Raw genomic sequence first — 16,693 nt, forward strand, 5'->3', positions numbered from 1 at the left:
ATAAATATAGATGGAAATGAATGGGGAAAGGTTAAGGCTTCAGTAGAGCTGATGTTAGCTTTTCGTTTTCTTCTACAGAATAGACAGTTAACTATTCTTTGCTAGGACCTGCTAGTTGCTGTTCTCTATAGATAAACAGTGTAATGTATTAGATCCATCTTGAGATTATTATTTTTAAAAATTAATCTCAATCTTAGGCATTTAAGGCATTCTCTTCAGAGTTTTTTGCTCTCTTCTGGTTCAATCTGATTCTAAATAAAACCTAATTTCAGTCTGTGGTTACCCATTTTCAGCTTTAGTTCAGCCCAGTTACATTTTCTCGTTTGACTATGCTATCATTTCAAGGGCTGTGATGATATGGACTTAATTCTTACACTCTGATTTAACTGGATGTGATTTCTGAGATTTGGCTTCAGTTTTTGCTACAATTTCTTACTTGATCCGTGCAGTTTACTGCTTGTGAAATCCAAGTCCTCTCAGTCTCTGAAGGCATTACTGAACTGCCGGTATTTTGGGCATGTGTGTCTCTTCCCTGTTCATCTGCCAGCCTGAATTGGTTGAAGCAGATATGTAGAGGCCCTGCAGGATAAGGTGGCCTTTTAAAGATAAATAACTGAGTAAGGAAGGGGGGCTAGGAATAAAAAGACTTGAAATTTGTGGTTATAGTTTGAAAGACCCCAGTTAGTTTTTTTTTTTTTGGTGAAGAAGATTGTCCCTGAGCTAACATCTGTTGCCACTCTTCCTCTTTTTGCTTGAGGAAGATTGTCCCTGAGCTAACGTGTGTGCCCATCTTCCTCTGTTTTGTATATGGGACACCTCCACAGCATGGCTTGATGAGCTGTGTGTAGGTCCACACCTGGGATCTGAACCTGCGAACCCTGGGCCGCCAAAGCGGAGCGTGCAAACCTAACCACTGTGCCACTGAGGCAGCCCCCGCAGTTAGTAATTTTTGAGGAAGGCACAAGAGAGGCATATATCAGTGCCATACATGAGTGCTGTGGGTTTATTTACTCTATGTAAGGTTTTATTTTTGAGTCACTTAACTAAGGGGAATATGAAGGAAATCCTTTATGGTACCTTATTTTGATGCCATGCTCCATCAAAAGGATCTGATACCATTAACAACAAATCTGTGATGCCATAAGCTGGGACATGTTTTAATAATAACTTGAATTTACATGTTGCTTTGTATTTTAAGTACTTAAATCTACTCTTTTCTCCTAGATCCTCATCATATCCCCATTATATAGTTAAAATAATTTGACTCTGAATGATTTATTCATATTCACATAGCTTTGTGACAGAATCTAAAACAGAATCTAAATCTTTAACTTTAGGAACATTCTTCCCCTAGCCCCCAAGCACCACCAAGACAGCATTTGTTTTGATAGCTGTTTGAGGGTGAAGGGTGTTACCTGCACCTCAGTAGGATTACTAAGGAATCACCGACAATGCCAGGAGAACCCAGGAGCTGAGAGCAGTCTCCTAGAAACTGACACCTCTCTAGCATCAGGAACTGATTTTTCCATTCTTGGTTCAAATCCTTATTGATCTTTTCATTTTGATGATTATATAAATCTGCCAGCCATCCACCTCCCCTGTCAAATTCTTTTGAATATTGTCCCTTTTTCTCCCCTGGCTAAACAAAGGAAAGATTCAATTATGTATTTTCTCCTCATGGAAATCTTGGCAGATCTTTAGAGGCATGATCCTTAAGGGGGTGGCTCTAGGAGAAAGATGAAAATTTGAGAAACACTGTTGAGGTAGGTGTAAGAGGTTTCTGAGTCTGAGTAAATTTTTTTTTTTCCTGGCAACATGTCAGGAACTAGATTGCAAATCTATTTTTGCTTATAGTTGTAAAAATGCAGTAGGATTTGAATATGCAAATCCTATTGTATTTCAGATTCATTTCTTCATTCAATATTGGCTATTACTTTATTGAAACAAAACTTTTCTGTCTCCATGTCTCTCTTTAGCATTTATATTCTGACCATTTCATTTTGTCCTTTTTCTGATTTTTTTTAATCTTTTCTCGTTTGTGTATTTCCAACTAGCACTTTCCAAACGCTTCTTTTTAAACTGACCATAATAACTATTTGAATAACTATACAACTTATGTATTACTTTAGTTGCTGTATTTATTGAATAGAATGTTATGTTTCCTATTTGCAATTTAGCAGAATGTTTTAAAAATAAAAATCTAGAAAAAATTGCTTTTTTATCTAATATAGATCTCAAATTTTTCATCCTGTTGGTCAGTGGCTCATAGTAAAAAAGTTTTCTCTCTTTTGGCGTGAAATGTTAGTATAACTCAACTTAATGCTAGTAGAACAGTAAACATATATTAATGTATATAAAACAATAAGTATATATATAAAACATAATATTTGTTTCTATAGAACAATAAATATTGGCTTATAGTTTTGAACTGACATATTAACAAAGTTGATATTTACAAATGACTCCCACATTTAAAAATAGTACTGAGGCCCATCATTTACAGTCCATAAAGTAGTATAGTAACTTCCTTACCCAATCTGAAGGTTTCATAATAGAGTTTTTGTCATATGTGGTATTAGTAAAGTTTGAGTTTAAAGCTGACCTCAGATAGGAACTTGTAAATAAATATCTAGACCAAAGGAAAACGGGGAAAAAGTTGGGGGCTATTAATATAATTGGGAAATATGTGAGCCTGTCTTACAGCTCCTCGTATAGGGCATGCTTGTACACGTGCAAGTGTATGCGTGTATCTACACAGTTTACAAAATGGCCATGAGCAAGGAGTTTTATTTTTGAGTTAGGAAGGTGATAACAAAGTACAGCTGGGCAAAATTTACCATTCCTAGCTACCACAGCAAGTCCCAGGGTTAGTCTACATTTAAAATAGTAAATCAACTAGTTTCTGGGCTTTAGCTAAGTTTTCTGTGGAAATATTTTCATGGAAGAAGTCAATGAAAAAGTGGGATTCACTTAACAGAAATATGCTTACATTCAACTTAGAATGCCTCTATTTAGGATTATAACATACCTAATACTGAGAATAAGTGTTATTCAGCATTTTTACAATCCACAGTAATTGTCCTTGCATACATGTTTTCAATGATAATCTCATTTTGCCATACCTAGTCTAGTTTCCTATTTGTGAATTATATATTGGCTTGATTATCTTATAAAGTCACTGTCTGGGACAGATACAAATAAATGTCTGTAAAGGTCTGTCTCTTATTTTTATAAATGCTGATTATTTTGACATCACATAAATGAATCCTTTGGGTGTGAATGATGTATGATACACTAGGAAATAACATAGAGCACATACTTTATATACTTCCTCAATCTAAACAGAAGATTCAAAGCCAAATTTAGGATTGACAGTATACTAGTTATTGTATGCCTTTTTATTTAAAGGAACTTCCTAATTCAATTGTTTTACTTTCTTTTTCAGATTTTTTTGTTGTGTCTTTGATTATTTTGTATGTTTTCATATTATTCATCATGTTGCATCCAGTTGCCTTTATTGACCAGGTTCTTCAGGTAAGGCTCCAGCACGTCGATCATCCCTGTTTTTCTGAGGAGTGATAGTGTCTGGGGTAGCAGTAGTAAGAAGTAATAGAAATGACGCATTAGTGTTATATGAAGTTTACACAGCTGAGTGAGACTTCTGCATGTTTGCTGGGGCTTGCGATCTGTCTCCCTCTTCTGCTCTTAGGAAAGAGGAGAAAGAGACTAAACTGTCTGCGTGTCTTTTTTCTAGGATCTCTTCAATTTTCTTTTTTTTTTTTTTTAATTTTATTTATTTATTTATTTTTCCCCCCAAAGCCCCAGTAGATAGTTGTATGTCATAGCTGCACATCCTTCTAGTTGCTGTATGTGGGACGCGGCCTCAGCATGGCCGGAGAAGCGGTGCGTCCGTGCGCGCCCGGGATCCGAACCCGGGCCGCCAGCAGCGGAGTGTGTGCACTTAACTGCTAAGCCATGGGGCCGGCCCTTCAGTTTTCTAAGATGCAGTTATATTAACCCAAAGATATCCTAAAAATAATGAAGAATATAATCAAAACAGCAGCAGCTTTTATTGACTCTATTTTTCTTTCCTGTTTCTTCAATCTTTGCTTCTAGTTCCATTTCCCTTTGTCTATACACAAATGCTTCTCAGTCTTTAAAAAATAAGAAACTTGGATCCTGTTATTTGATCTGTCCCTTATCTACCTACTCCTCGAGTAGTCTGCACGTGCTGCCTCTTTTTCACTGTCCATTGAATTCTTCATTATTCTTTTCTTTTCTTTTTTTTTTTTTGTGAGGAGATCAGCCCTGTGCTAACATCCGCCAATCCTCCTCTTTTTTTTGCTGAGGAAGACGGCCCTGGGCCAACATCTGTGCTCATCTTCCTCCACTTTATATAGGACGCCGCCACAGCATGGCTTGCCAAGCAGTGCGGCGGTGCGTGCCCGGGATCCGAACCAGCGAACCCCGGGCCGCCGCAGCGGAGCGCGCGCACCCAACCGCTTGCGCCACCGGGCCGGCCCCTTCATTATTCTTTTCATTAAAAACTTTATGAATGATAAAATACTTGTTTTATACAAAAGAATATGCACAGATATTTAAGTTGTTAAGCATAGTAGTGATAAAATAACACCCATGAGTCGTTCATCCAACCTAAAAAAAGGTAGCATTATCAACACCAGCAAGGCACTGTTGTGCACCTTTCTCCAAACACCGTGAGGGAAGCACTAATCTAATTTTTTACCCCATTGTCTTGCTTTTCATTATACACTTACCATATATGTATAATGTTATGAAAGATAATTTTGCTTGCTTCTGAACTTTATGAAAATGCTATCCTGCTATCTATTTTTCTGTGACTTGCTTTTTCCCATTAGCATTGTTTCTAAGATTCGTCCATGTTGATACATGTTGATACATCTCACTGCTATATAGTATTCCACTATAGGAATATACTAGAATTCATTTCTCCATTCTCACTGGTAAATAATTGGGTTGTTTATAGTCTTTTCCTGTATTAACAGTGCTGCTATGAACATTCTTGTCCATGTCTCTTACTGTATGGGAGTGAGTAATGGCGAACCAAAGAATAGGGATGGGGGTAGTACATCCCAGGTACAAGCAACAAAGGGGTGATGCACTGCTGTAGAGAATTTAAAAACATCAGTAAAGCCCACTACAAGTCCAGCTCCTGCTAAATACCATGTGCTGGGAATTCTAAACAGTGTCAGAGGTAAAATACTCCTTCCAGTACTTGGTACATCACTAGGGGCAAAAGGTTCCTCTGGTGTATGCTAGTGTAATTCTGAGCATGCACTCTTCAGCTTTCTAAGATGTGCCTAGTTGTTTTCCAAAGTGCTTGTCCCAATTTATACTTCCGTCAGTGTATGAGATCTCTTTTTCTACATCATTGCCAACAATGGCATGGATGTAAAATGTCTAATGGATGTAAAATGTTATATCATGATGGTTTTAATTTGCTAATTACATTAATTTTAAATTGCTGATGGCATTGAGCATTTTTCATATGTTTATTGGCCTTGTTTGTTTCCTCTGTGAATTGCCTATTCGTGCCTTTTGCCCATTTTTCTATTAGGATGTTGTCTTTTACTTATTTTTAGGAATTCCTAATGTTTTGGCTATATATGTGATAAATATCTTTTTCCAGTTTGTGGCTTGTCCTTTTGCTTTGTTTATAATATCTTTTTAAAAAACAAATTTATAATTTTACAATAGTCAAGCTTAACAATTGTTTTCTTTATATTCTGTGCTTTTACATCTTAGTTTGGCAGACTTGTCTATCTCAGGGTTATAAAGATATTCCTCTTTCATAGTTAGTCTTTAATCCATCTGGAATTAATTTTATGTATGGCCTTTGAGATGGGGATCAAATGTCTTTGTTTTCTTCCTGAATACCCATTTGTTTCAGCATTATTTATTGAATAGTCTCATCTTTCCCCACTGATCCTTCAGTGATACTTCTGTCCTCTATCAGTTTTCCATATATATAACTATCAAGCTGTTATGGGCTCTACATTTTCTTCTTTAGTACCACATTGTCCAAATTACTATGATTTTATAGGAAATATTGATATATGGTTGGGCAGGACCCATATCCCCACCTCACATTGTTGTTCATCATGATCTTTTTGACTGTTCTTGAGCTTTTCCTCTTCCGTATAAATTTAAAGTTTAGCTTGTCAAGTATTAGGAAAAGCTTTCTTGGAATTGTTATTAGAATTACACTGGGTTTATAAATAAATTTGGGAGAATTGATTTAGTCTCCCTTTCCATGAACAATATCTCTTTATCTTTCTTTAGATCTTCTTCATTGGCTTTCAGTAAGGTGTGACAGTTTTCTCTCTAAAGGTTTTTATACAAGTTTCTGTTAGATTTATTCCTGGAGTATTATAGTTTTTGTTCCTCTGATAAGTATCTGTTTCATATTACATTTTCTAATTCTTTTATGCTGGTGTAAACAGTGCGGTTATTTTGAATATTCATCTCGTATCCAGCAGCTTTGTCAAATTTTATTAAATTTTTAGATTCTCTAGGATTTTCTCTTTTAGACAGTCATCATCTATAAATAACAACAAAGGTTTTGTTTCTGACGTTTAAGTCCTTATACCTTCTATGTATTTTTCTTGTCTATTAACCATGTTAATGTTGGTTGTAATGATAGTGGTAGCTTATCTTGCTCCTGACTTTAAAGGATGTGCTCCTATTATTTCACCATTGGATACATTCTGGGCTGTAGGTTTCTGGTGTATACTCTTTATCAGGTTGAGGAAGCTTCTTTCTATAGTGTTGTTAACATAAATAGATGTTTACTTTTATCTGATGTTTTTGCTTCAGCTATTGAAATGATCACATGGTTTTCCTCCCTGGAGACTATAGTGAATTACAGTTGACTGATATTCAATTGTTGAACTAACACTGCATTCCTAGAATAAATCCAATTTGGTCGTGATGCATTCTTTTTTATAACCTCTGGATTTGGTTTGCTGTGATTTCGTTTAGGATTTTTGCTTCTGATTGCATGAGTGAGATCAGACTTAATTTTCCTTTCTTGTACATTATTGACAGGTTTGCATATGAAAGTTATATGAGCTTTATGGAATGAGTATTCCATTTTGTGGACTTTTCCATAATTTAATTAATCCCTTTTGGATATTTAGGTTATTTCCAGTGTTTTGCTATTATAAACAATGCTATATTGCAAATCCTTACACACTTCATTAAGAAGGATAAATATATATTTAGAGGTTAAATATGCAGAAGTAGAATTGGTCAGAATATCTACAATTTTAATTTTTATAAATGCTGTGTTATTGAACTTTGAAGAGGTTGACAGTGTAGGATCCTAGCAGCAGTGCATGAGTGTGTCTGTTTCCGCGCATGCCTCACTGAGGGATTTGGATAAGCGCTTTAAGCAAAAGAGGAAAACAAAACAAAACATTTATATTTCTCTTCTGCCGCATGTGTCTTCTGCTTCACAGCCAAATTATTTCTTGAAAGAGTGCCACATTCACCTCACCTCTCACACACCCATCACCCCTCTGGTTTCCACCCCTGCCAGTCTACTGAAACTGCCTTGCCAAGACAATTAACAACCTTCTTGTTAAGTCCACTGGACTTGTCCCCTTCATTCCCGCCCCCCCCCCCCCAGCAGTCTTACTTGACTCCTCAGCAGTATTTGACAAGTTAGCCATGCCTTCATTCTTGAGACATTCCCCCTGGAATTTTGTGATGCTTTGCTTTCTTCTTCTTTTTTTTTTTTGTGAGGAAGATCAGCCCTGAGCTAACATCCATGCCAATCCTACTTCTTTTTTTTTTTTTTTTTTTGCTGAGGAAGATTGGCCCGGAGCTAACATCCGTGCCCATCTTCCTCCACTTTATGTAGGACGCTGCCACAGCATGGCCTGACAAGCAGTGCGTGGCTGCGCGCCTGGGATCCGAACCTGGGCTGCTAGCAGCAGAGCGCATGCACTTAACTCCTACGCCACGGGGCCTGCCCCGCTTTGCTTTCTTCTGATTTTTTTTCTTACTTCTGTGACTCCTCATTGTCCTTCTCCATTGTGGTTCCAAACCCTCTGCCTGTTCGTTGAATGTTAGTGTTCCTCACATTTCTGTAATTATGCTTTGTCTTACTCTGTACATTCTAGTGGTCTCATCTGTAGTCATGGCTTCACCCATAGTTGCCATCTATGTGTTGAAGACGCCCACCTTTATATCCTTAGCCTAGCTCTCAACTGAGCTTTAGACCTGAATATCCACTGACATACTGAATATTACATGCATAGTTGACTCATCAATTCCCTCACTCAACATTTTTTTAAAACTAAGCGCATCATGTTCTTTCTCAACCCTGCTTCGTCTCTATTTCTTGGTACCATTTATCCAAGTCAGAAGTGTGTATATGTATCTTTACTTTTTCCTTCTCTTTTCATAGCCAGTCTGTTGCTAGATTCTCAAGTTTTCTTCTGAATCTCCGTTTCTCTTTTTACTCCAATCCCATTTGTTAGCTAAAAGGAAACTATTGTTTCCTCTACTCACAACACTTCTGACACCAAACGTGTGGGGGTTGTTCCCACACCAACCAGTTCTCCAATTCTCTGGACACCAACTCGGTACCTTGCAATTCAGTTCTCACACTAACTACGTGGAGTTAGTGCAGACCCAACGGGTTAAGGGCTCAGTCCCACAAGACTATCCCTCCACTTCAGACGCCAGGTGCAAGTCCCAAGTTGTCACCTGTCCTTCTGACCAACCAGCTATAAATCAGGGTTCCCACAACCCTCTTCTCAGGTTTGATGATTTGCTTTAATGGTGCAAAGAACGCAGGGAAACACTTGCTTATGCTTACGAGTTTATTGTAAAGAATATAATAAAGGTACAGGTGACCAGCCAGATAAAGAGGTACATAGGCGAGGTCTGGAAGGATCCTGAGTGCAGGAGCTTCTCTCCCTGTGGAGTTGGGATGCACTACCCTCCCAGCACATGGATCAACCCAGAAGTTCTCCAAACCTGGTAGTTTAGGGATTTTTTAATGGAGGCATCATCACATAGGCACAATCAGTTATTAATTCAGTCTCCAGCCCCTCTTCCCTCCCTGGAGGATGGGGCAGTGGAGCTGAAAGTTCCAAACTTCTAATTGTGGCTTAGTCTTTCTGGTGACCAGCCCCCATCCTGAAGCTATCCAGGGGCCCACCAAGAGTAGCCTCATTAGAACAAAAAACACTCCTCATACCCAGGAAATTCCAGGGGCTTTAGAAGCTCTGTGTAAGATGCTCCTGTCACCCTCATCACTCAGGAAATTACAAGAGTTTTGAGAGCTCTGTGTCAGGAATCAGGAACGGAGACCAAATATTGTTTCTTATTATGCCATGCACCACTCTCATCAGGCTGCCATCGTCTCTGCGTGGATCCCCGTTGCAGTCTTCACCCCTCAGATCCTTCTTGCTGGAGTTGTAGGTGTTTCTCTAAGACATTAGGTCATATCTCTGCTCAGCACCTAGCACAGTCTCTTAGGGACTCAGCAGATATTTGCTGACTAAAAGGATGAATGCATTAATGGGATTTTTTTTAATCTATTTTTTAGGCCTTAGAAATTAATCACAGATTTTAAAGTGAAAACTTAGATTGTATTTCTTAAATTGATCTGGGTAGTTCTTTTATGAATTTATAGCAGTGTAGAGTTTTGAATAATACTTGATTATTAGATCAGTATCTGCCTCATTGTTTAAAGACAGGGTTTTATTTTAAAAATAGGGACTTTTAGAAATTCATGATCTTGTAGAACAAGGGCTTTTGAGTCTGAGTGAATAGGATTTGACTCTAAGCTCAGCCAGTTTAATGTATTTTTTTTTAACCTTGAGTTACTTATACTTTGAGTTTTATCATCTGAAAAGTGGATATAATATCTACCTTGTGGCATTGTTGAGGACTGAGTAGATAATGTATGTGAAGGTGCTTGGTACATAATAGGACTTCAGTAAATTTGGAAATTATGATATAATGCTAACTGCGTACTACAATTTTAACTTAAATCTTTTTGTCTTACAGATAGTGTGTGTGCCGTATCAGTGGCGTGTAACTATGCTCATCATTGTTCTTGTCAATGCCCTTGTGTCTATCATGATGGAGGTAAGCACATCAGATAATCAAATGGCTACCTTGCTGCTTTAGGATTCTTGGTGATTTAATGGTAATGGGGGAAAAGGAGAGGTAAATTGTGGAAGCCCACACAGAGTTTCAGTTTCATTTTAGTTAAATTCATTTAGCCTTTTCTTCTGATCTTTTTCATGAACTGATAGTAGTTATATTAATATTATGATTTAGCTGCACTCATATAGATAGGAGAAGATAAGCAGTGAGGTAGTAAAAAGTAGTGATAGAAAGAAAGGAGAGAAGATTGGAGCTCAGGTGGCACATAAACTGGTAAACCAGTGGCCATGAAATCAGAGTGGGCAGGTACCACGCCAGTCCTGTGATGAACAGTAAAATCTCCCATTTAGGGAAGGAAAGGGAGGGGGGCTTTCTCCATGAAGTGTAGTGAATATTAATCATAAGAGAGCTTACTGAAAGTATAAAATAATGACCATTATGAACTTACCTAATCTCAGCATTGATTACTGGAACTTCCTCCTTGGTATTTACTTTCAAGTTTCTTCTAGAAGTCTTAAGTACTCTTTGATCCATTGTATATTGTATAGTTGTTCTCTTGTTAGGATTGCTGTTCGGTCAGCTTCTCTAAAGGAGCTAGTAAGTTCTCATTTGCTGCTTATTAATAAAGTTTTGTCCGTTCTCAGAACTATTATAATTCACTCCTACAGTAGCAATATATGAATTGGAAGAAGGAGATACAGTTGTTATTTTTAAGTTAGGGGTTTCATAGCATAGGCTTTATTTTTTTTTGTGAGGAAGATCAGCCCTGAGCTAACATCCATGCTAATCCTCCTCTTTTTTTGCTGAGGAAGACCGACTCTGAGCTAACATTTATTGCCAATCCTCCTCCTTCCCCCCCACCCCCAAAGCCCCAGTAGATAGTTGTACGTCATAGTTGCACGTCCTTCTAGTTGCTGTATGTGGGACGCGGCCTCAGCATGGCCGGAGAAGCAGTGCGTTGGTGCGCGCCCGGGATCCGAACCCGGGCCGCCAGTAGCGGAGCGCGCGCACCTAACCACTAAGCCACGGGGCCGGCCCGTGTAGGCTTTTGAATTAAAGTTAGGTAATTTGTGGGGAAATATGTATACTTTCGTGCTCATAGTTCTAGACTTGGAAATTATGCTTAATTTGTTATCTTTTTAAAAGATGACTTGGTATTTAAATTTGGGCCATATAGTGGGCAGGACGGATATTATAGTACTGATCTTTTTGAGTTGCCCAGTGGAATGCATTTTTGCTATTTTATGGACACTAGAAAGCACATCCAAGATACTGTATTTTAAAAACTTTTCTTTTTCTATAGTATGCGTTCATCTTTTCACTCAAATGTTAAGATAAAATTTTTTTAAAAACACGGAATTTTTAGGGAATCCTTTTATAATTCCTGTTAATTTATTATTCTTGCTCACTATCAAAAGAATTATTTGTGTTGGACTCTGAAATCATATTCATTTATAGATGTAGCTATATATAGAAATAGCATTAATATTATATATTAATTCAGTGGAAATAACTCATTGTTGAGAAAAAGACTTCAGATTATAAGCATTATTTTAATATGGGAAAGACCTGAGGATTCATACAAAAGCCATCTTTTGTGGAAAATTTAGGAGAGTTTTTATCAAGAATTTGATGATGATTTATATTTGTTACAAAAGTCCTGTTGCTTTTCTTTATCCTTTTGCAATATTAACTGGAATTCTTTATGTGAAAACGAAATCATGTTTTTCGCTAATGATGCAGCATTGTGTGACCCTTTTTAAATGTGCACGTTAATAAAAAATGACTTAGTCATTTTTAATTCTTAACTCACTGGAATATCTCTCAGAACTTCTTCCTTGACATGGTCCTTTGGAAAGTTGTGTTCAATCGAGACAAACAAGGAGAATATCGCTTCACCACCACACAGCCACCACAGGTTGGGAATCAGCAATTACTCTCAATTCTTCACGTGTATCTAGGCTGTTTTAGTTGTGTCCTCTTCCTTCTTAGGGTGATATTCTGTTGTGTGTTGCTTTAACCTTTTTACCTATGCCTGGCATTTCATTTCTTATAAGGAGTCCTAGAAAATTCATGGCAAACATTTGTACCAGGCTTTTCAGGACTTGGTAAATTTCATAAGTCTCTTTTCCATTCCAATCCTTATCTTCTATGTGTGTAAAAGTCTTGTCCTCAGTGGGGAGAGTTAATTTTTCCATATTTCTGTCTGGTTTAAATTTTATATTTTTGGTTTTCATGAGTCCCATTAGAAGCTAAATTGAGGTCATATAAATGGAGTTATGAAATGGGAATTGTTTCTTCGTGGATCAGTGTCCAAAGATCAGAATTTTGAGAAATTATGTCTAATTTTTTGTCAGTTACTGGGCTTTAATTTTGGGTGGCTTTTTGGCTTTCCCCAACATATATCTCTCATCATTCAGGAAAATTTTCAGAGAGACATTACTTATTTTTATACAAACCATAGCTTATGACTTTTGACTTTTTGGGTCCATTAAGTAGCCTATTATTCAAAAGATATGCAAGCTCTGTGGTAAAACAGGAAGAGAAACAGATGGATAAAACTCCTTTCCTGGTGTTAGGATGTTGAACTATAGTTCTGCATAGAAGATATAGGTCAGTCTTATTTTTTAAACCGATACCGTTGAATCACAGCTCTGAGCCACCTTATGGGTACAGAGAACTTGACAAGATACAGTCTCAGCCCTTATTATCTGACCCATTGCTGTTTGTGGATGGGTGCTGTGCTTTACAATGTGAGTTCTGAGCCACAAGGAAGCTTGCAGAGTTCAAGAGGATTCTCTGGCATTTAAAGTTGGGTCCCTCACTTATTTTTAGCCTTTTTTTAACTAAGCAGCAGCTTCCTGAGCTTTATTTAGGTAATTCAACAGGCTTGAGGCCCGGTATAATGTCACAGGATTGCTTTAAAAGAGGTCCTGTAAAGTGCCATTTCCTTTCCTAATGCTTTGTGGTGAATAGTGCTAGTTTTGTAATGATGGATGAGTCTGGAATCAGCTTCATTTTCTTTTTCTCAAAGCAGTGTGGGTGGTGCCCAGTGTCCCTAGTAGTGGGTATGGCCAGAGCTGTGTCAGGGGCTCAAGTCCTTCAGGCCTCTGTGCCTGTATTTTTTTCCTTTTGGTTACCTCACTACATGACTTCAGAGGGTTAACTTTGGCTCGTATCGTCAGACCTCATATGAAATACTTGTATGGCCAAGGCCCCTAAGCTGAGGAGAACATTTACATTGAGTTTTCATCTTCTCCATAAAGATCTCTGACTATTCAACAGGCCAGTGATGATCTAAACAGGGAATGCAGGTTCTGAAGAGGAGGTATAGTCCAGTTTAGTCAAAAATGGGTATCAAAGCTCCTTTAAAGTATTTGAATTGGAAATCCCTCCTCACTTTTCAATCAAAATTAAATAGCATAAAATGCTATCATTTGCTAAATCTCTGTTTTCTAAATATTTGTTAACCAGTACCTGTCCTTGTTATTTTTAAGAGTTTGTGTCTTTCATGTGAAGTCCTACTTCTGAAGTGCTCAGGGGAGTGTGAAGGGAGAGAGTGGTCGAGAGCAGGTAGCCCAAGCGTGCCCCATATTTACCGGTTCTGAGAATGGTTTCAGTCAAGACATTTCAGTCTTCGAGAAGTGCAGTCTTTAATTCCTATGGTCAGGATTAAGAAAACATTTTTAAAATTATTGGCTTTAGAAAAGAGACTCCTTATAACGTCTCTGCGTAGAATGATCTACTTTGATCTTCTGACACTTGTATGTGTAATGTGGTTTCACTGTTCATATTTGTGACTCTTCGAGAACCAGTCAGTCAGTCATATTACCCTAAGGTTGTGGTTCTCCATCAGGGGCAATCCTCTTACCCACAGGAGACATCTGGCAGTATCTGGAGACATTTTTGGTTGTCACAGGTGGTGGGGGAATGGTGTCGCTACTGGCATATAGTGGGTAGAGGCCAAGGATGCTGCTAAATAAACATCCTACAGTAGTACACAGGACAGCCCCTCACAACAGAGAATGGCTAGTCCAAGATGTCAGTAGTGCCGAGGTTGAAACCCTGACCATAAGGTGAAAAAGAAAGTCAAGATGCGAGTGACCTGCTCCAGGAGGATTTGTGTGGCTGCCGTAATTCTCCCTCGCCACAAGCTCCTGTTCCACACCTGCTCATTCTGTGCTCTTTCTACCGAGACTCCTATGAGGTCTTCTCGGACTGCAAGTCCCCACCTTCTGTATTAATGTTGTGGGAGGAAGAGCCCTGTTTCTTCTTTTCCTTCCTTACCATATAGACCCAGGGACCATTGAGTTGGGTTGAAAGTTTCAAAGCTAGAGACCCTGGACTAGGCTCCAGGTCTTAGACAGTTGGGTTGGGGAGTCAAGAACCTCATCTGGAAATGTCTAGTAACCATGTCCAAAATATCTGTTGATCTACAAGGCACACTATACAACGCCTGCAGGATCCCCCCAGTCTTAGGGTATTTCTAGCTTCATTTTACACATAAAGAAACAGCATTCAGTCAGTTTGCCAAAGTTATACATCTAATAAATGGCAGAGTTGGGGGTTGAAACCAGGGTTTCTGATTTCAAGAAGAGCATTTTTTCCACTATACCACACTGCCTCACAGATATCATTGATGGGGCCATAGAGATGTAGACTAATATAACAATCAAATGACAAAATGGAGACTAACAATAGCTGCTGTTATCAATACTTACTTTTTATGGTAGACACTGTGTGAGGCATTTTGTATAAATTCTCTAATTGTTACAACAACCTTAAGAGATAGGAATGTCTTTAGTTTCTATCCCAATTTTCACAGATGAGAAAACAGTGTTAGAACTGGTTTCAGATTCAGGTTTATCTGGACCCAGACCATAATATTCCTATACCAGAAAGCCTCCGTCTCTTCTTTAAAGACCAAATGAACTTTTGTGTGTCATTTTATGTAATAGTAGACATTTTGGACATCATGTTCTACTTGGTCTGGTGAGCATTCATGCAGCTTACCTAATTTAGATAACAAGAAGGATTTTTACAATAGTAATTTATTTCCCATAGTGATAATTTTTCTTATTGATGCTCAGTGGCTTCAGTAAATTTCTATTGAATCAAACTGAAAACAAATTAAGTAAATTATTTGCAAATAATCAAAGTTAAAACTTTAATGTAGTTAAATATTTTTTACTACAATGTTCTTTAGCAGCCCCAAATGTTAATACTTATTCTCTGACAAAAAAAGATTCTTTATATATCAGTGATTTTTGAGCAAGGATCTTCATCAAAAATGTGTTGAACGCCTCCCTTAACCTACTGAATGAAAATTTTCAGTGGAGGGCACTATCATCTGTTTGACAAGATCTGTGCTGTATGTTCTCTAAGAAGCGTTTGTGCCTATCCTGTGTCTGGTAAACCAAGGTTGTCAGAGTAGATGTGGAACTAGTATCATACCATTGTGTAGTTTGATCCTGCCTGAGGATCTGTGCCTAATTATATTTTCTTTTTTGGGGAAAAATCCAAGTGTTAGCTGTAGTGTTTATGCCACTTAGCATTGAGATAGAAGGCTAATTCTGATTGTCTTCATTTGTTATATATTCAGGATTGGTATGGAAGAAGACTTTTATGAAAACCACAGTACTATTATGACATTTTTTCCCACAAGCATGGCTTTATATTTCACCTGCTACCCATGAAAACATTTCCTAAAAGACACTGCTAAGAGTAAACTGGCATTGGGCTTCTAGAATGAACAGCTTGGAATGGTCTTTAGAAGCAGGAGAATTTTAGTTGTAGATCTCTTTGAAAGTTCTTTGTGGTTTCCCTGCTGGACTGTGGTGGCCTCTTTCCCTTCTCTGAGGGACACACCTGGTTATTTAACCATTCCTTTCAGGAGCAAACCAAGAGATCCAGTTGCTCTGGCTCCTGTGTTCTCCTGCTTCAAGGACTTATGCCTGGATGTTCGAGGAGACCCAAGTGCTCATTCTAAGCCCCTGCGATCTCCCCTCTTCACCTTCTTGTTGCTCAGTGCCTGCCTTTCTCCTCTTGCCACCATCATTGCTCCCTTGATTGATTTCTCATGCAGCATGCCTGTATAGCACCTTTTACTTTCTGTCCCTGTGAATTCTGTTGTGTTTGTGGATGTGTATGGTATGTTTATGTTGTAAACTAACAGGCCTATGCTTGCCTACAGTGTATTTTGTATGTATGATATTTGGGACAGGTGAGGGTATAGGAACAAAATATGTTTCTAATTACAGTGGAAGGGGGATCCCCAGTGTTCCTTGTAACTTGTTTTTTCTAAATCATAAGTGTACCTTACTTTTAATAGGAACATGAGGATTTTTTTTAAACATGCACCTTAGTGTGAAAAGAATACTATTCGATTGTGATTCTGTTTGCAATGAAATTAGTTTTAATTTTATTGCTTGCCTCGCTTTCCACAGGTAGGGAACAGCGGGTTTAGATATAGATATGTGTGTGTATGTCTTACATTTGAATATGCTTGACTGTGACTTTCTGTAAC

The 16,693-nt window shown here is 38.1% G+C and overlaps 1 protein-coding gene across 5 annotated transcripts in view; it reads left to right on the forward strand.

Moving 5' to 3' along the window:
• Window positions 1–16,693, forward strand: part of ATP13A3 (ATPase 13A3) — an 85,236-nt gene that overhangs the window by 63,119 nt on the left and 5,424 nt on the right. For 4 of the 5 annotated variants that reach the window (XM_087439840.1, XM_087439838.1, XM_087439837.1 and 1 more), the window contains 3 exons: window positions 3,446–3,534; window positions 10,066–10,146; window positions 11,996–12,085. In XM_087439840.1, the coding sequence (XP_087295966.1) occupies window positions 3,446–3,534; window positions 10,066–10,146; window positions 11,996–12,085 (260 nt within the window). The remainder of the gene's footprint in view (window positions 1–3,445; window positions 3,535–10,065; window positions 10,147–11,995; window positions 12,086–16,693) is intronic. The other variant, XM_087439841.1, reaches the window with a different exon arrangement.

Source organism: Ceratotherium simum, chromosome 15, assembly GCF_057802395.1.
Source record: "Ceratotherium simum simum isolate JZ-2026a chromosome 15, ASM5780239v1, whole genome shotgun sequence".
Taxonomy (NCBI): Eukaryota; Metazoa; Chordata; class Mammalia; order Perissodactyla; family Rhinocerotidae; genus Ceratotherium; species Ceratotherium simum.